This window comes from Nyctibius grandis, chromosome 10 (genome assembly GCF_013368605.1).
Source record: "Nyctibius grandis isolate bNycGra1 chromosome 10, bNycGra1.pri, whole genome shotgun sequence".
NCBI lineage: Eukaryota > Metazoa > Chordata > Aves > Nyctibiiformes > Nyctibiidae > Nyctibius > Nyctibius grandis.
Window position 1 is genome coordinate 34,472,003 of NC_090667.1, and position 20,751 is coordinate 34,492,753.

At 43.9% G+C, this 20,751-nt stretch overlaps 1 protein-coding gene across 3 annotated transcripts in view; it reads right to left on the reverse strand.

Annotated features, from left to right (window-relative positions):
• The window catches only part of RAD18 (RAD18 E3 ubiquitin protein ligase), a 41,548-nt gene extending 25,333 nt beyond the window's left edge, over positions 1-16,215 (reverse strand). For all 3 annotated transcript variants that reach the window (XM_068409186.1, XM_068409185.1, XM_068409184.1), the window contains exons 1-6: positions 16,099-16,215; positions 15,697-15,778; positions 13,071-13,132; positions 11,590-11,660; positions 4,370-4,725; positions 2,122-2,221 (exon numbers count right to left, since the gene is read on the reverse strand). In XM_068409186.1, the coding sequence (XP_068265287.1) occupies positions 2,122-2,221; positions 4,370-4,725; positions 11,590-11,660; positions 13,071-13,132; positions 15,697-15,778; positions 16,099-16,158 (731 nt within the window). In that variant the 5' untranslated portion in view covers positions 16,159-16,215. The remainder of the gene's footprint in view (positions 1-2,121; positions 2,222-4,369; positions 4,726-11,589; positions 11,661-13,070; positions 13,133-15,696; positions 15,779-16,098) is intronic.
• Between the last annotated feature and the right edge of the window lie 4,536 nt (positions 16,216-20,751).

The following is a 20,751-nucleotide window of genomic DNA, read 5'->3' on the forward strand; positions in this document are numbered from 1 at the left end:
CCAATCTGCAGTTCCCATCTAACAGAAGGGTAGTTCAGTAATACAGAAAGTGTCAAAGAGAATTAATAGTGCTCTCAGATGAACAACATCTAAAAATCAAAATTTACTCCTTCACACTGCCTTATGTCAGAAGAACTCAACGTTCCTGGCATAGCTAGGGAAAACATCTTAATTACACGAAACTGCCATAGAAAATTCAAGTCCTACTACAACTTTTGTCATCTAAAATTAGCAGAACAGCTTCCTTCTGCACAAATTAGATCAGACTTCCCTACACCTCCTGGTGAAATGCACTGAAACTAGCCAACAAAGGTTCCAAAATCCATCTGCAGCCTCGCTCATCTTCTTCAACTTAAATAATTTATTAGTTAAGAAGAAAAGCGTTTACTTAGAGACACTTTTCTTCCTGCAGCAAAATGAAGTTCAGCTGCACTGCTCTGAATTACAGAGAAGTTAACAGCTTCCCATTGTGAAAGCAAAAGACTTATTTGAAAACTGTATTCAGCACTTTCAACTTATCACGTTGGAAATAAATTTCAAAGCTAAAAAAAAAACAAACGGCTTAAGCAAAAATTGTCATTAATTCATTTACTCTCCTATAGCCCCTATAGCATAGCTGGCAAAAAATAAAAGATGCATTACCACAATACACTTCTCAGGAAAAGACTTTTTTCAGATTCTTTCGGGAAATATAAAAAATTTAATTGAATAATTACATCTTTTGAAAGCCCTGAAAAAGCTCTGTATCATGACCTAGAAGAGCGATGACAGCTTTGCAAGCAGACAGCTACGGGAAAACAGTTCACAACAGTTTTGAATCTTGATGCTGGTGGGATTTTTTCCCCCCCCATCCTTGAGAAACACGGTGTTCTTTGTGAACATACACTTACCTGTTGTAATTACTCCTGTGCAGGTTTTGGGGACTAAATTATCAGTTCCGCTGAAATACTGCTCAACTGTTAACATAGCATGCCACGTGCTCCTAGTCTGAGAACAAACAGAGCTAAAGGTCCTCAGAGAAGAACTAGAGATGTGCTGTTACTGAAACCGAACGACACTGCCATAAAACAAATCCACTGCCCAACAGCCAGCACTTAATTCCCCACAGCCAGTCCCTGAGGAGAAGTATCTTGCATGACACTTTAAGATCCAAGCAGTCCCCATAAAATAAGCAAAATTTCAAATCCTGTTAGGGATGTGGGCTTGACACCAGAGAAAGATCTGGCTTTTATTTCCATTCATTAAGAACAGAGAAAGCATTAAAAACATCCCAAATTAAAATTAAAACGTAACATCAGATTTCAATATTAATTTACCATTTATTCATCTTCAAAGCCCTTTAGCTGCATTCTAAGCACGACTGGGCAAAATAAGAGCTTCGACATGAAATCACTTTCTAATTCAGGGTTCAGAGGAATTGGAAACACAAGCATGCAGTAAAACCGCATGCAGTAAGAGCCCCTCACAGTTCCTAAGTCTGATCAGTTAGAAATAACAATGGCCTAAATTTCTGCTAGCAAGTAAAATAAACTGAATCATACACTGCTGATGTGAACGTGGCGACCGTGACAAATTCTAGGGCGGAGGCACAAAGCCAAAGGCGTGCATTAATCCTGCAGAAACGGAGACCTTAGAGAAACACCCTTGGCTGGGGCAACTTGAAAAGACCCACAGGGAGCAGAGTAAGGTGCAATTTTTGGGTTTTAACTTGACAGCTAGTGAAGCAATTGTCTTTTGGCCCACCTGAACTGGGGGAAGCAATTCATTCACCAAGCGAGAAATGGGAGTACGTGTTATCTGAACAGAATTTTCATGCTAGTGAGCAGAAATGTGACAAGAACAACGTACAGGCTAAGTTTTACTCCCCGTGTTGAATTCCTTAAAACATTGTCTAGTGTTTTCTCACCACTAAAAGCCAAAAAGTAATTGTGCTGGCAATCCACATACTTTCTTGAGAGGGCAAAATCACCACTATCATATTTATACAGTGATTTTAGAGTGATCTGTACAGCAGGTAACCAAGAAACAAACACAATTCACTGTATTATAACCCATGAATTAATATTCCGTATGTCAGCAGTGCAGAAAAATGGCTCCATGCATATAAAAGTCGCTTCTCACCTTCTGAGGCTGTCCTTCTTCTCTTCTCTTGTCAAGCAGCTATCCAGATGTTTGTTTATATATTGCTCTGGAATAGCAACCTCACAAACAGGACAATCCACTGAAAGCAAGGGAGAAGGAATTTACTACCATGTGTATTAGAGCAAAGAGCAAATGTTTTCATCTGAAAAACTAATTGTTGATTGAAGAACATGAAAATCCAGAATTCCAGATCTCTTTTTTTAAAAAGATCTGGCATGTCTATCCAGAATCTTCATTTTTAGCTCTCATTTTCATTCCAGAACACTTATTTCCCTCTCTATGTAATATTAGAAGGGCTTTCATCTTCCCTGCAGTCAGATAGAATGAAATGTCTAATAAAAATCTAGAATAACATACACACTACACAGAAACCTAGGGGCTGATATAAACGTAAGCATGTTTCTGTGCTAATGTCTTTCACTTTTTCAGTGTTTCACTCCTAAATAAAGGAAGCTGCTTCATTGTGATACAACAGTATAGCACAAACTTTGTTGATGTCAACATAACATTCCCAGTCTATGGCTCTCATCAGGACTGCCAACACACGAGTTAACCCAGCCTCACAGCAACCCTACGATCCAACCACGCCTCGTACTCATTCCTTAGCACAGATAACTAGACTCTGACTTGGGCTCAGAGGCTCACAAACGCCCTACAGCGTGGTCCCACCCAGCTCACAATTCTTCTTGCATCCTATTTTCAAGAAGCACCTATAAACATTGCCTGTAAAGAGTCAAAAAACACAGACCTAGAATATTAGTCTTTAGCAGTCACGTTATATCAAAAACAAAAGGCTAACTTTAAATTAACAGCATGAGAGATTCATTAACTTTAAATTAACAGTATGAGAAAGAGATTCATTAACTGACATCCTCTGTAGCAGTATGAAGGAAGTCAGATTTTATTTAAAAGACAAAACAAAAAACAACCTATGAAAATAGCTGTGAAATGTTGTGGGAATTGAGTTATCTGGTAATACCACTTTGCAATTCCTGACTCCCATGACATCATATTCCAGTCAAAGGGTAAAAAAAAAAAAAAAGCTGGGACAGTACCATTAACACAACAGTTCTCAACAGTCTATTAATTGTATTTGAAGTTAACATTTCAATTCTTAACACAGGAACAAATAATACTTACTAAAACCACTCAGCGTTGCCTCATTTCAAGTCTTTCATTTATATTGTTTGACCAACTGCTTTGCACTTGTGGAAATAATTTCAGTGTAATGCATGCTCAAGGATTTAATAAGGTCATAAAATGGTAAGCAAGTGAAAATTTCAATTGCTCAAGAATAAATGAGCGGTAAAATTTCATATGAGTTTTAAATTACTAAGGCAAGCAAGTCTGATGCATAAAATCAGAAACATAACTTCTGGCTAAGTTGATGCCATTTTCACATGGCTACTTTTCTGGCTGTACTACACCCTTAAGCAGTATTTACCCAGCTAATGAATAAATATGAACTTCAGAGTTCCCATTCAATAAATTGTTAAACAAAAGAACAGATAAACATTCTTATTAGTTCATATTTTACTCTTACATGGTCTTTTATTTTAATTTAGTTTTAATGGGGTCAATAGGATGCCTGCCATCATGTCAAAACTAAGAGGATTCTGTCATTTTATTGTAGCTGATTCGTATAAATGGGCATTTTCATACTTCAAAATAAATTAATCTTAACGCTGTAGAGTCACAGGAGAACAAAGCAGACTACTTTCTTCTGGAGGGTGCACGAATAGGAATATTAACAGAACTGAAACCACGATCATTTTGCTTGTGGGTGCACCCCCCAAATAACAAACACATTATAAAACACCTTGCTTCTGGTTACTTAAGGATACGAGAGCAGAATGAATGTTGATGTCTGTCTAGTCATTAAGGGGAAGGAGAAGAGAAAATTACTTCATTTTTTACTGAGTAAGTCTGTTGTGCAACTATTGTTTTTTAGAGTTGTTACTCAAAGCAAAGGAATCTGTAAGCTCTGAACTCCATTTAATTACTTGGCATCAGCCCAAACTTCCTCATGAAGAATATGCTTGTGGGATGTCCCACATAAGCCGTGATCTGAATGAAGCTTAGTGCAGTTAAACGGGAATCATCTGAACACACCAATGCAGAGAAATGAAAGGAATGCCACGTACTGAAGGTACTCTAATGCACACAGCCAACCACAACCACAGTCAGGTGGAAGAGAACAGGACAAAACAAAAATTAAGCATCTCACCTTTCCTGACCACTTTAACCACAGATGTAGAAGGCTTTTCATGACTCCTGGTGCACTCAGGACTCTCTCGTGGTCCCACTTCATTGTCTTTACCATCAACCTCAGCAGAACTGCTATAAAGGTTATGGTGTTCCTCAGTTTTGAAAATCTTCCGATCTGTTCCTGCCAAGTCGTCTGCCTTTGTTGGGGTGCAAACTTTTTCCTTTTTTAATAAACTGTCAGTCACTGGCACCTCTTCTTTGAGAACTGGGCAAAAAGGAGGACTCCGAGCGTGGCTCTTGCCAGCTGAATGCCTGCTACAGGCCAATGGAGATGAAATCTGTGGAGTATCCAAGACCAACTGGAACAGCTGTTGTCTAGAAGCATCCAGAAGACAACACGCAGTTAGCTACACTGGACAGTATTAGCTTTGTCTTTGAGACGAAACCAGAACAAAAACACATGGAGCTTTTCCTCCATTCCTTCCTCCCTCTCCCGCTTGCTCGCACGCAGCACTTGGGAACTGGCCAGCCCACACAACCCAGGAGCAGGAGCACGCCAGCTGAGCCTCACCACGCCCTACAGAATCTAAGAGCTACCTTCCTGATTTTCAAACAAATTACATTTTGCAAATCTAATAAAATGCCTGTCAAAACATCGCACGGAGCACAGTAAAGAACAAGAAGTATCCCCCCTTACCTGAAGATGGTAGACGACCCCTTTCAAGACGGAGTACTTCGAGCACTGCACATAGCTGTGACAGAGGCTCCTGAAACCAAAGAGCTCAGCAGAAAGCGCTGCCACGTTCCCTCTGTGCCTCCTCACCGTGGGGCTCCTTAGCACAGCTGCTCACTGCCCACCCCACGGAGCAGAACCCCAAGAGATAACTGCACGCTTGTCAGCTCTTAAGATTTAGTGTGAGCTAACCCAGACTATTTCTGTCACATTTCATCAATGATCAGCCAAAGAACACAACCCTTCCATTCTTTTCTCACATAAAGTAAGGGAAAAACATAACCACCCTCAAGAACAGCCCACCTCAACCTCCACCAGAACACTTACCTCCTGTCTATGCACGCTTTACCCCCCACTTGCGCTCCCTACCCTCCTCAGGGCTAGCAAACGTCAAGACAGGAGTTAAACAGAAGTCACTTTTCAAAGAAATAAACGTGTATTTTATTGGTAGGAACACGGTAGCAGCAGCAGGCTCTGCCTCATTAGTACTTTTAGCTTTGAGCTAATATGAAGAATTATAAAGTCACAGTTGTCCTACTCAGGCAATTGCGCAAGATCTTAAAGGCGCGTTTTATTCCTACCCTTGCCCCAGGGGTTTTTGCAGAATCTTGTTTATTTTACCATGTATTTTATACAGTTCAATCTAAGATAAATCAAGCCAGAGACTGCATCCTTGGCAGGAGACAGCATAGCAATCTGGCTGTCTAGACTGCCCACATACCTGGGGGTTCGTTTCACTCCTGCACCATCACAGGTGGAGGGAAAGCTTTCCCAGCTATCAACGATGGACCAATCACACGTCCCACTCTCACACACTACTGCTTGGACAAGAGCCCTCCACATCCTGAGGGTCACAACGAAGCTCACAGCATCTAGCCAGAAACAGCCAGCAGAAGTACACATGCAGTGATTAACCTATTCCCCTTCAGTCCACTGCTCCATCACCCCTTGGCAACCTGCACACCACTCACTCGTCCCGCTCTCCAAGCACGCAAAGCCTGCACAGCTGCTCCTTAGCTTTGCCCTGACTTGCTGCCACTCTCACAACCACCACCTGCCAAGCCCAGCCTGCTTCAGCATCAGAAGTCCTACCCAAAAAAAAAAGGCAATTGCGGAAATCTCCAATCCATGCTGCGCTGAAGACAGTTCAGCATTGGGTAACGGCTTGGAAAACTCTTCAGTCTTTTAAGATAAAGATTTTTCATGCCTGAGAAGAACAACTAATTAAGAACTGTCTGTATATATGAACTTGTTTTAAAAGATACACAAGTCACCGGGTGACCCCACAACTACACTAGTCTAAGTTAGGCTCCTGGTGAACAACCACAACCACCAGCTCAGCACACCAAACGCTCTGCAGTGGTTACAGTCAAGCTAGATTCAGGAGCCCGATCTGGAGTTTCAGTTTCCTGGATTACTGGATGTAATGACCACATCTGTCAGTGGCAACTCACATCTGTCCCAAGACACTGACTTTCTGCAGTGCAAACAAGTGCAATTAAGTGTGGCAGCAAAACTATGTTTTCCTGCCCGCTCATGCCTAGATATGGACTGGAAGGTTTGAGGGAGGTTAATTCCCCGGCTGACACAGACACAGAGTGGTCGAGCTACTGTGGGCATAGGACCAACTTCACAGGGAACTCAGGAGCTAATTACTGGGAACATACACAGAGTGCCTTGGCACAGGCCTGGCCCACCCCTGCTCCACCTGTGCTGGCTACAAGGGGTATATTTCATCCAGAAGTATCAGAAAGGTCTGACAGGGTGCTCTCAACACGCCCATTAGCAGCAATAATTGGTGAAGTATCTCATTTTACTGCACATAAACACACAGTATTCTTCAGCCTAAAGGTAACAAAGTACAGCCCCAGAAGACCTGGCACATCACAGATGGTTATATTCTACAATCAGGTTCAAAAGCAAACAAATCAGTTGCCTTGTATTCCTCACACACTTAGGCACAGTTTAATCCTCAAAAGGATGCAGCTGGGTGTTCTGTCAAAGATGTACTTTTTCAAAACTGTTTGTCCCTTTTTTGAAGAAGGAATTTGTCTTTTGGTTATGAAAAAAACGTCTATTTCTTCAGGCTACCCCAGGTTTTCATACAGGCAGCCTACCATTGAAGTAGCTAATCAAAGTCAACACACAGTCTTATCACATTATTCTTTTGGCTGTTAAGCAACCATTAAGCCCAACATCCTACACTACAGCCAGCGAAATTCTGCATGGCTCAGCTAACATAAAGCACATCCATAAATGCAGTCATCTGGCATCGTAGCAGTTTAGTTTTCCCATAAAATAAAGAACGATACAGCCCCAAAATGCAAAAATATCTGAACAAGCAGCCAGTTGCATATATTCATTGTCTTCATCTAGAGAATGCAACTGATCTCCCTCTTCTTCTCAGTGTATTTTCTGTTGTCAGACTACCCAAACAAACACCATCTCGCTTCAAATGCACCTCGTTACTATCTGCCTGAAGGCAGCCAGGACAGAAAGCTTCTAGGCAGAACTTTCAGATTCTGTAGTAACAGTTGTCTCTATAAAATATGGCCTGGTATAAAACAAAGAGAAACTGGAAAAACAATATAAAACCCAAAACCTATCCTAACAATAAGTTGATAATGAAGGTTGCTTTAATTACACCACTGGTCTACAAATAATCATACAGAATTTTTCCTCGTATTGAAGGATAAAGACTTATGAATAGACCTTCCGAAGGGATCCAATTCTGGCACAGAATCAACGGAAAGAACACTAGGACAAGAATATGAAAACTTGGTTGCCAAAACACACATGAAATCTCCATATGCCCTTTTTTTTTTTGGTGGGAAACTACAGAAAATGCTAGTACTAAATTCAAAAGAGGAGAGAAATGTCCCAGACCGTTTTTTCCCAGAACACGGTATTTTGGGCCACGCGATGACATCTAGTGGCCCTGCTGGACTGGCACCCTGCCAACTGGCACCCCAAACCCAGGCACCCCAGGGACAGAAGAGCCATAGCACCACAGGCACTCCTCGCACAGCCCTGGGCTCTCCAACAGCACCTTTATCAACTGTCGCTCCCCTCCCTCGCCATCAGAGTGAATTACTCAAATTTCTCATTATTCAAATTTCTCATCATTCACAGGAATTCTGATAGTTGTTATTGGAGTGATTGGGACAAGCCTGACTCGAGTGGAAGATTCACCCGTCACTCAGAGTCAAGAGAAAGCATGCAGCTGATGGACAAGTCCACCCTCTACCACCTCCAGACCGTCCGGCTCACCTAGAAACCAATTCTACTGGTAAACCTCAGGACAACACAATTTTCAAAAAGCTCTGCGCTTAAGCAAGCCGTTTTCAACATTATCTATTATACTCTTAAGAATTTAACACAGACCACTATCAGTTCTGAAAGGTTTTAGCAGGTTTTAGTAATAAACGTGTCACTGCTGACAAACCTCAGTTTAGGCGCACAGGCACCCTTTAAAGGCTGAAAGATGGATCAATAAGGTGTTAGTGAGTCCTAAAACGCACTGTTATAACCACTACCCAAACCCTCCTCTGAGACCCATCCTCTTTGATCGCTGGCGTGGGTTAGGGCAGGGAGTGACGCTTCTTTCAGCTTCACTGAAAATGGACAGTCACCTTAACAGGCTGTAGGCAGCGCACTCCCTCTGCCAGGCGTGCTTTAATAACAGCATAAACATCCTGCCAAAGTTTTTTTCTTCAGATCTGCAAGACCCACAAAAAAAAATTCCAGTGTCCTCCTTCATCAAGATCCTGCTTCCCATTTTATGGTCCATTTGCTTCTCCCTTGCCAAAGCAGAGAAAGTAGGTGGGAATCTAGTGCTTCCACAGAAATAAATTCCAGGGAAGAAATGGAGTTGTGAATCTTCCTGGGAACAGCTCACACAGGGCAGTCCTAACTGTACTAGAGGACAATTTGTCTCCTAGAAATTCCTTCTGCAGTCCTCCTGGAAGTTTAATCAGTGGATTAGAAATGACAGTACCTGCTCTCTCAAGCACTCAGGGTGTTTATTCCTCTGATTCACTAGCTGTCAAGTAACCCTGACAGGAAACTAAGATATAAACTTGAAAGTGAAAACATATTTTTCTTCCCCACATACAAAAAAAAGCACAGATCACTTTCAGCAAGGACTAGTTTTCTATTTATGCAAGTATAACTCTAATTCCTATTGCTAAATTTTCTAACTAGCTGATGCAGAAAGTGACAATTTTTATCAAAATAATCTCTTTATTAGAGAACAATGAAATTAATTTCAAAACAACCCCAAAATTTCACACTTATTTTTGAAGACACTGGCCTCATCGCAACTGATAAAAGTACTGTCCATAAAGGAAAGATGGCACAAACAGCACTGCCCATCTTGCTCTCCTGACTTCAGTGATGCATTCTGCCTGCAAAGCAGAGCAAAGCTGAGCAAAGGCTGCTCTCACCCTGCCGGCAGCCTACGGGTGTGATCGATCCCCAGCTCCTCCACTGCTCAGGATCTTCGTGTGCACCTGGACACGAGGGCAGGGCGATGTGAATTCAGACCTATTAAAGCCTATTCCAAACTGCTCCTCTACCCTTTCACACAGGATATAACGTTAATGGGCCATAAGGAACCACAAAACATCTTCACTTTTACTGGGAAACAGCAGAGTCCTCCACTCTACGGGGAGGAAGCAGGACTCCCAAGACAACACTCACTGAGCACAAAAGATCGATTCTGCAAACACTTGTGCATGAGCTCAATGTGGAGCAGAAGTATAAATGGGATCAGCACTCAGGTCTATTTAGAATTATTTCCATTCCACGCACACACTGACCTTGGAGCACAGCTTTTCCTTTGCTAAGTACTACCAACATTAACATTTTCTTTCCCTACAGGCCTGACTGAAGAAATGTGTTTGCATTTTGTGAAACACTGAAAAGATTTAAGGCCTAATTTTCATAAATGCCAAACTACCTGAGGCTCAAAGTCAAGGCAGGATAGACCTGAAGAGCTTGGCACGTTTCAAAAACTTGCCTTTGGATTTGTTTTGGGGAGGGCCAAAAGGAAACCTGGGGAAGGAGTGGGGGGGGAGGAGACGAAGATTTGTCCTGTACCAGCATCGCCAGGGCAGAAACCAACCATGCTCCTATGCTTTCATGATACTATTCTATATTCCTCTTATTACTCTGCCTTAATACAGCAGTTACCTTAGTAAGCCATTTGCTGTTGGGCTTTTCTTACTGAGGTCCAGCAAGAAGCCTGCGCTGGCTCTCCCACCTCACCCGGTGCAGAACAGGACACTATAGTTTTTGTCTTATTGATCTAGCTTTATGTGGAGAAATTGACTGAACTCCAAGTCACAAAAGGAAAGATTATTAAACTACTCTAACTGGTAAGATTTATACTGATCCATTAAAGCAGTCAAAAGAAATTAATGTTTAAGATTTAATATCATAATGGATCCAAGTCAGCACTACTTGTTCCCTACAAAATTAGCTGTTACCAAAAAAAAAAAAAAATAGTAATCCATTTATCACTAGGAAACACCAAAGGCAGAGTTCAAGCTCAAATAATGGAACTGTAGAATTTCAATTCTTCAAATAAAATCAATTCCATCTCATAGTGGTCATACAGAAGATCAGATCTTCATCACAGAGAAATTGTCTCAAGAAACAAAGCCATAAACTGAACTATGATTCCTACCACTTATGAAGCCAAGAACCTCACTGATCTCAAGCTTCAAGTTCATTTCAGAGAAAAAGATGATAGAATATTTGTCTCCCAGACATAGGAATACCTACAAAATACCTACCAAATCACTGAGCTGCTTCTAATCAAAAGAAAACAGATAATACAAGAAGTCTCATACATCTTCTGTGGTAAGTGTCTACCAAGTCATGCTTATTCTGTTGTTCCTGTCTTTCAAAGGGATGAGGAGATCAAAAATGAATTGAAAACGAACAGAAAAGTAAATAAGAAATCCAGGCAAAAGCACAACACTCCATTACTTCTCTTATCCAGGAAAACTCACATTTGTGGTCCCTCAATACCGACATTTTTCCCATCCAATGACTTCACCAAGAGAATTCTCTTGCAAGTTGACTATTATCACCGGACAAACTCTTTCTGTTCAGAATTTCCCCTGCACATGCAGGAAGGATCTTAGAAGAAAATCCTTATTACCATTATTTTCCCTGTAGAATCCTGACACATCTGCTTGACCTCCTACATGTTGGAAGAGACTGTAACTTACACGGCAGCTAACCAGAAGCAAAACCAAAACAAGCTTACACAACCCCAACACATCACCTGAGTGGACAGCAACCTTCAGCCAGAAAACTGTAGGATTTTTCCAAAAGTGTAAACATTTGTCTCTGACAACATTGCTGTGACACCACAATTTTTTTGCTCAGTCCTCACCCTGCTCCTCTGCAAGGACTCCTGACCTGGTCACACAAAGTAAGACACGCTGCCTTTCCAGCTGCCAAACCAGAGATGTATTAATAACATGACAGTATACCTTGCAGAATTAAAGCTCTTCACTAGTTCATCTAATGTCCGGTTATTTTTCAGGTCAGATTCCGAGACTGCCTATTAAGAAAAAAGCAAAGAGGGAAAAAAAAAACAACAGTCAAATACAGTGAAAACAACAAGTACCCAGAAAATGTTCAGGTGATCAATGATTTGTTTCTTGGATCAATGCCTCAACTACCCTTGCCAAATTGCTATGTGAATGAAGATGCATAAAGTGTTCCTGAAACATATCTCAAACTAAAATAACTGCCTGAGAACTGCAAGTCTGGGAAATGTTAGGTAACATAAAAATGAAGCATAAAGCTACAGCAAGAAAATCCAGTGCACACAGACCCCAACAGTGCTTCATTGTAGCCCAGTTCTAATTATTTCAAAAACCAAAACAAGGATCCCATGAATGTGATAAGAACCTTAAGCAACAAGGCATGAAAACTGATGAAGGGAAGTGTTAATTTTGAGTGATTATGGAATGAATAGATGAATTATGAGATGGCTCTGTGCATTGAGTACATTCGTTTCAAAACATTTCTGATTTTTATCTCTCTGCTCTTCTTTTTTACAAAGGTTTTAATAGTCTTGCTCATATTTGTAGGAAGGCAGTAGTAAAACGTACTTCCCAGAAATGTACATCAAGTAGTCTGCACTTGTTTGAATGCTTAAAAACTGGCAAAGCTACAAATAGATCTGTTTTCCAGTCTTGAAAAAGCTAGTCCAGTTCATGCTTTAGAGACACAGAAGAAAATTACTTCTATTTCGCCAATATTCCTGATGCACCATTCGTTGTTTTTAGGCAGCCTACCATTTTTAGGAGTTCAATAAAGCCCAATTGGCTTAAGGTGAAAAGTTAGATTAAGGCCCAGAATAAATTGCATTCTGTGTTCTTTAATCAAAAAAGGCCTTCAAGTCAGCTGGTAATAACCACCCACCTGCAGAGCATGCCAAACCTGCCTCTAGTGCTTCTCACATTTAACCTAATCCTCACGGCAAACGCCTCCACTCCCTGGTGCATGACATAGTCCTCTCATCCCCAGAAAGTCAGTGGGTTTTAGGACTAGGTGGTCTGTGGACACTTCTAAAGACTCCTTGAAAGATGAAGTGAGGCCACTCAATCACAGAAAATTTAAGTGCTTAAATTTCAGCACTCATTGTTTACATGATGGTGTGTTTTAACAAATTAGGAGGCAATGTTAAATGTTTCACAACAGATTGTATGCACAGATCTGAGCCAAAACCCACATTTGATGCTCCTTCTACTTCTGCCTATGCTGACAGAAAAGTAGCTCTGAAACAGGAGAATTACAACTGTGAGAGCACCACACTTTTTCCAAAGAGCTGCTCACCAAAAGGAAAGGTGGTAATATATGACCAGAATTAGTTATTTACATAATCCAAAGGGAAAAGGTCCTGAGATTCACCAAAAAAAGATAAACAAAAAACAAGCTGAGGAAAAGAAAAAAAAACACTTACCACACAGCACGTTGGACATTGAGTTTTGTAGGACAAAAACTTGCGTATACAAAGGGAACAATCTGGAAAAAGGAAATACATAATTTTTAAACAGGCATTCTTTCACACGCAGTTCAACATCCTTACTAGTATATTTTCTTTTTCTACAATATATGCAAACTATTCCGCAACACACCAATATTGAAAATACACCATTTTTCCATAGAATTAAGATTACTATTTGTCCCTGTTTATCCTGCACCCAGGGCTAAACAATAACCAGTTGTTCTCTCACCCAATCTCCCCTCCCCAACCGAGAAAGGGAACTGGGAAAAGGAGGGAGACTCGTGGGTTGAAATTTAAACAGATTTAATAAAATAAGAAAACCAATATTGATACTAATACAAAATACACAAAGTTATACTTAGCTCATAGAGTGGTGGCAAGTCCCTCCAGGGATAGTAACCGTTGGGGAGAGGAAAGCAGAGCAAAGAGCCCCCCCTCCCCAGCAGCTTTCCCATTTATAGTGACCCTGAACCCACCTGGGGCAGCCTGGGGCAGCTGCCCTGAATTTACCTGCTCATGGCCTCGATCACCAGCCCACAGCTGGGCACACACTGAAACAGCGTGGGACAGAAAAGGGATTCTGCAGCAGACCTGGCAGTGATAACCTCTTGCACCACCTCAGCCTGAACGGGGCGAGTTTGTCCTCTTGGACTGAGAATATAAGAAATCTCAGGGCCACAACTCACTGCCCCTGGTGAGATGTCTGTATGGCAGAAGATGTCCATCTTCAGACACTTTTATTATGTGAAAGAAACATGAATGGCACATCTATTCTGTCACTAAAGATACAACCCGAAGCACTGTGGAAGTTAAACAACTGCTGTCAAGAGAGTTACTGAATGCTACCAGTCACCCAAGTGGCTATAGGTGCAAACAGATCATAAAGATGGCTAGAAACCCTGTAAAAGATCATCAAGAAAAAGAGAAACAGAAAAATATTCTGTAAGCAAATGTGTTTCATCCTCATCTATTCGCAAACAATCACTCACTGATGGCAGATGGGTTTTGTGCTCCGATTGTACAGTCTCTGTGGACTGAGGAGACTACACAAAGACAACTGAGCAGAAAATATTTCAAGAAGTCTTGATTTATTGTAGAAAACTTAGGCTTGCTGCAATTTGCAGGCGAAAATTAAATGTCTAGTCTGTTAAAAAAAGAAGGAAGACATTCTTTTTGAAGTGAAGGGCCTCTGAACCCAGCTGTGTCACAGGCAGGCTGTAACACCAGCTACACTAGACTTGCCAGTGCACCCCACCATAAATATGCTGTTTTCAATGGTGATAGTTTTGCCAAGCTAAATTAAATTTCTTTGCCAAACTACAATGTCGTCCTTCACGTAAGGAAGGGGAAGTGCTCTAGTTTCTGAACAAAACAATTGTAAGCATTTATTTTAACGTGAGAAAAGGCAATGTACTTTCCCCTAATCTGACTCTCAGTAAACTGCTTCACTACCACGTTCCAGCAGATATCAGCCCCAGGCAGACACAGCAGCACGGGAAATTTTAGCTCGTAACACTTAACGCTCTCTGCCATACGGCTTTGCATTTTGTTCCGCCCTCAAGATGTTATGAAAGATACTTCAATGAAGAATTGTAGGAATAGGTGGTGTTTAAGTGCATTAATCCAGACAACATGTGTTTGTGCTGTCAGAAGGCTGCACCCATAACACCACGAGGAAAGGCTGTTGGCTGCTCCACAGCTTTCATCCAAAGGAGCTCCTCAGAGGCAAACGTCCTTGCTGGCTAAGCTGCAAGTAGAAGAGCTACATGTTTTATAAAGGAAATAAAGGATCAGTAATCTCTGCTCTTCATGCCAGTAAACAATAAGTGGTCAAATGATGACTTGTCTCTCAAACTCTAAAGAAGAAAATTCTTTTTTGAGGACATTTTTCAACAGTTTTCTGTCACTCGGCTAAGGTGCAAGAGGATTTTGCCAGCCCGTAGGGCCCACAGGGCCATTCTCTAGTCTTGTGTTTCCTGGGAAAGATGGATAAAGACCAAACCATTCACTCGGCATTTCTTTGAGTACACCTTCTTCAGCCCTACCTGTCTGCCTTCATCTGTCAACTGAAGGCCAAGTCAAGCCTAAATGGAGTCACAGGGCCAAGACACACTCCCATCACAGCCACCCCTGTACTCCCTGGAACGTACGGCAAGGTGCGCTGACATGACATGTGTTAATTCTAAATTCCACAAAGTCACAGGATAGAGGGAAGAATGACCTCACTGCCCCTCTATTGACTTGCGACAAATGTCCCATTTACCTTAGCTCCTACTCGATCTGTTTTTACCAAAACTGCTGTTTCTGTGCAATTTTTATTAAAACTCAAGTATGTTTAAACTGCAACCACCACGTCAATAGTGATGTATTAATTGACCCTCCATAAAACATGTTAATCATGGGACAGGAGGCACAGATTTACAAAGAAAATGAAGTAACAGTTTCGTGTTGACTTCTATGAAGTTAGTTAGTACTCCTGACGTTAGTACACCAGACGTATGGATGGGATGAGTCCTGCAAGAGCAAGGAATTTACACGCAGCACTTCCAGCCGGAGAGGTAATCGTGCTCCTCGTACTTACAGTTATGCGAACACTGTGGAATCATCATCGCGATGCTGAAGTAATCGAAGCATATCCCACAGCGCAGCAAGTCATCCACGGCCTGCAACGGGAGGGCGAGGTCAGCGAGGGGCTCACGGCGGGGCACGGTGAACGGCACGGCAGCGAGCAGCCGCTGGGCCTGCCGTGCCCCGGGCCGGGCCGGGCCTTCAGCCCTCCGCCGGGGAGAGCCGCGGAGGGCCCACCCCGCCCGGCCGCCGGACACCTCGCAGGGCAGAGCGGGGTGCGGTGCCGGCGCGGCTCCGCCTGAGGCCGGGCCGCCCCGCGGGCCGCTCCTCGGCCGCCCCGCTGACACCCCGGCCGCCATCTCGCCCGCCCTCCGTCCCGCCGTGCCGGCAGCAGGCCCCGCCGCGCCTCACGCACCTTCAGCGGGGACAGGCTCGCCGGCCACGGCGGCTCGGGCACCGGCAGCGCCAGGGCCATGGCGGCCCGGCCCGGCCGGCAGCGAGTCCGAATCCCCCGCGCTGAGCCCTGCGCGCTGCCACCGGGCCGCGCTTCCGGCCGCGCCGCGGCTGCCGGGAGCTGTAGTGCGGGCGGCGGGGCCGGGGCCGCCCGGGGCCGCGGCCAGGAGCGGGGCCAGGCCGCCTCACCGGAGCTCGCGGTGCCGGCTGCTGTTCCACGAGCGCCCCGCTCCGTTTGGGCTATCTCGGCGCTCCCGGTTCCCAGCTCAGGGCTCCTCCCGCACGGGGCAGCCGGGGCCCCGCCAGGCTGAGGCCGAGCCCGGGGCCCGCTCGGCCCGCGCCGGCCGCGGCTCCTCGCTCCCGAGGAGAACGGAGGAGGACGAAGGTGCCGACACAAACCCGCTGGCCCCCCGCAGTGGCCAGCGGGTCACGGAGCCGCTGTCCCCGGCTCGGGAAAGCGGCACCGGGGCGACCCACCTGCCCACACCCCCAGGCACGGCCGGAGCTCGGCACTGAGCCTTGGCGTAGCCTTTCAAACTATAAACTTCTCGTGTCACAGCTAGGATACATTCCCTTTTCATTTTCTAATGACGTTTAATTAAACACCTGCTTGGGAAATTCTAAAATCCTATGGATGAATATTAATTTTTCAGCACCAAATGCATCATCCTCCAGGCATTTGCAATACCTTCCTCTCCCCTTCTTAATGCACCTGTGGGAGTTACAACACAGACACCCCCAAAGCAGCTAAAGCAATGGCACTGATTGCTGTGCATCCGCTGTGTTCGTTGGACTCCCATGGACAGCTTATGGATGCAATACAATTCTCAGCCACTGTGACAAGTTGTTTATTCAGGTGACAAATGAGATGTGTCACTGAGTGACCCCGTAAGCTAGATGTAAGAGTCTTCCGCGGTACCTTCCAGGAGATGTTCATTTAAAAAACATCTAAGACACTGTGTCAATGAGATCTGGAAAAACAGTCCTCTGCCTAACGTCCCCTCTGCAATTCACCTGCTCCACCACTTCACTATCAGTCCTGTTTACGTTTCTCAGCCCAGGTGTACGTCAGCCCTTTGCTATGGGAACGACCTGCTGCACAGACGTGCACAGGGCTGCGCTGGGCTGCCATGGAAACGGCCATCATCACCATCACCTCCGTCCAGGGCACGGCCCGATCTGGCTCTTTGATTTACGCAGAGGGGACATCGCAAAACCCAGGCTAAAAATACGCGGCCTTATGGATGAAAAACAAAACAATGGCAGGTAGCAACGATGACGGCTGAGTGCTGCCGATGGGGCTTCAGAAGGTTTCATAATTGCCTGGGAGTTTGGGGGAACTGAGCACACAGCCAAAGTCACGTAGGATAAAATCACAAAACAAGTTGCACTGTCTCAGTGCAATCCCAATTTCAGAAGCCAGCCCTTCACCAAGGCTACGCCGCCGCTGCTCCCCCGTGGCACAGGGTGCTCCCCGAAGGCAGTCCTCTTGCAGATACTCCACTGCAATACACTGATACACTCCACGCTTGAGAATTTTCCTGTGGATTAAATTCATTGTAGCAGAGGTTTTTACACACCTACAATGCATATTTAACTCTTATATATTAGTCTGCAGAACAAAAACACCTCACTTTGTCTCCTTCATTTCCCAGGTTTGTTTTAAGCACTTCACTGTTGTAGCTGCTGGTGACCCCAATGTGCTGTTACCTGAGAACCATGAGCACTCATGCCTGATTTTTCCTGTGAATTCTCATAGCAGTGTCATTTCCACGCTCCTACTCCTGATTTGTGCTAGTCTGATTTTTGAATCAGATAAAATAAAGCTCCCTGAACAGGCAATCAGTAGTTCTTATATATATATATATACACACATAAAAGGTACTCCATGATGCACATGATGGACAAGGTCAGAAGAACCAATCATAATGGTCTCTGCTGGCCTTATGCATTATGAATCTCTGAATTTATATACTTGAATGCAACCGATTAGTGTCTAACACATGCCAAAAGTGCTAGAATTTACAGAATAATTCCGTTGCTGTTTAAGTGCCCATTCTTTTCACCTTAAGGAATCCATTTCTTCAGCTTTCTCTGCGAGCTGTGAAAAATTAATGTATCTATCTCTTACAGTCCTTTTTCAATTTCCTCTTCTTTCTCTTCCCTCATGCACTCTGCAGATCTCATTCCAGGTTCACATGCTTTATGAAATGAGCTTATTGCTCGGCCATTAAGTCATCCTCCTCAGGAACAGACACAAGGGTTTCACTACTACACCAACATGTTTATTTTTTATTTTGGAAGACTAACAAATAGCAAAGGGCAATGAGTTTATAGTCAAGCACCATCCACACAGGCTGCTACTGAATATAAAGTAACTTGAACTATTTCCACGGTAAAAAGCACTATATCAGAAAAACGGTGCTTTCACCCGCGTCCTGTACAGCTCAGAAGTTAGACAGCATCCACCTTCTTAGGCAGCGTAGGCAAATTATCCCCTAGCCTCTGTGCCACGGGATCTGGAGAGACACGAGTGGGGCTGCAGGGATGGGGCTGGGGGCCGTTGTCGCCCGGGGGTCTCAGCCCACAGAGGGGCAAAGGACGTTTCAGCTGGAGCTCTGTCTGGTGGAGCCGTGGGTGCCCCCAGCCTTGGCACCCAGAAGAACATGTTTATTTGTGAGCATCGTCCCCGCGGGTGCAGTCCTGCAGCCCGGAGGATTCGGCTGGGCAGAGTGCTCCCGCCCGCTCAGCTGGAGCCCCACGGGTCCCAGGGAGCAGTTTTAAACCCAAGGACTCCTGCAGAGCGAGGACCGTTATCCTCCTCCTTAGGAATGCCTCCCGCTGTTTTATTGCCACTTTGGGCTTTGGTGTAGCAGTATTAAACTGGTTTGTTTTGCTGAACTACCAAGTTATTATACACAGAACACCAAAACATAGAACAACTCCCCTCCTCCCAGCTCCCTGAAATACTCATTTAAATCAAAATAGCAGTAGGTACCAACCTGCATTTCTGTAAGCTTATTGCCCTGTTTTGTTAGCAGAGAGAAACGTACAGAAAAGCTTAGCAGGAGGTAGAGTAGCCTGACAGGAAGCAAAACTCCAAAAGCTACTTATTTTCATATATACTGTTGAGACAAAATGTTTAAGTGGAGTTTTACATAGTTCCCAGCTGGTCACGCACAACTTTTAATAACATAAAAAGTGATTGTTCCTAAATGGTGCTCCAGCTTCAACACTGCTTACTGTTGTCTGTCTCCGTGCTCTGACAGACAAATGGCTCTTCTTCAGCTGCCCTTAGTAGATTGCTCTTAAAATGAAATACTCCACCAAGATCTGCCTCTCATATGTATGTGTCACTGCACATACTTTATGATAGGAACACAAATGCACCATGGAAACAAGCCTCTGGGGCACGAGCATGTAGATTGGATGACAATCTGCAGAAGAACATGCTGTACTTCAAAAAGAAGAATCAAAACCCAAACCATAAAACATTTTGAATTGATTGTTTCTAAATATTTTCAGAGATTCCTTAACATTTAAAGCAGTGGAAAGTTTCTCATCATGTTGTTCCCAAATGAAGAGGAGAAGAGCATGAACACCATGAGTAAGATTGTTCAAAAACATTTAACATTGACCTAACTCTGCCCTTATGTTAAAGTTGGCAGTAATTTATTGATTTCTACATGTCTAAATTTAGTCTGATGTTGAGAATTTTAGAAGGAAAAAAATCCCACCATGAAGTACTAACTCTTGAAACGGGTCTGTACAAAGCCCCTGTCAAAGCAATCCTTTCAATAGCAATCAGAATTAAATATTCACCATGCCAACCAAAACAACGGCCTTTCAGATCCAACATCTGCCAGCGCAGATAGCCTGAACAGCCCCGAACAAGTGAACCAAGGCAAGGTTTGGCCCAGAAACTGAGCTCAGACCCAGCACTCATCCCAAGAGCTTTACTCATTCTTTCCTGGACTGAACTGAATACACGTTTCCCCCTCCTCCATCAAATGCTCCGTGCAGCCTTTTGAAGCAAGAAGACAAGAGCCTGCCCGGGGGTCCAGGTGGGGAGTGGGGTCCCTCGCTCTGGGGCGGGCACAGGCTGAGGAGCCACGGGAAGGCTCCCAGGAGCAAGCTCAGGGTGAACCCAGCGTGAGAGGGACTCGCTGCTCATCTTTGATGATAGTTTGGGATCTGCTGCAGACCACGGGCTGTCAACACCTTGCAAGACCAGGACGTAAATATTTGAAGTACTGCGCTAGTATCAATGTATTTATCCTCTTAATATTCCTGCAACAGAGACAGCACTTTCTGTTTGCACAGGAGGAAAACTGGGACATTCTGATACTCACTGTCAGCATCTAATTCCTAGCAGACGTCTGGTACTTGTGCCAAAGTTCTTTTTCCTGAGACAGAAAGACCTATCAGAAGCAGGAAATTTTATCCTCTTTCCCCCCCTTCTTACTTCAAGGCACAATCTCAAACAGTTCATTAAAAATAATAGCATTAGTCTAACAAGATTATGCAGCATTGTTGTCTCTCGTATCCTTCTCAGAGACAGGAGGCACTGAAGAAATTTAACATTTCTGCTTCAATGATTTTTCACGGCAATGAG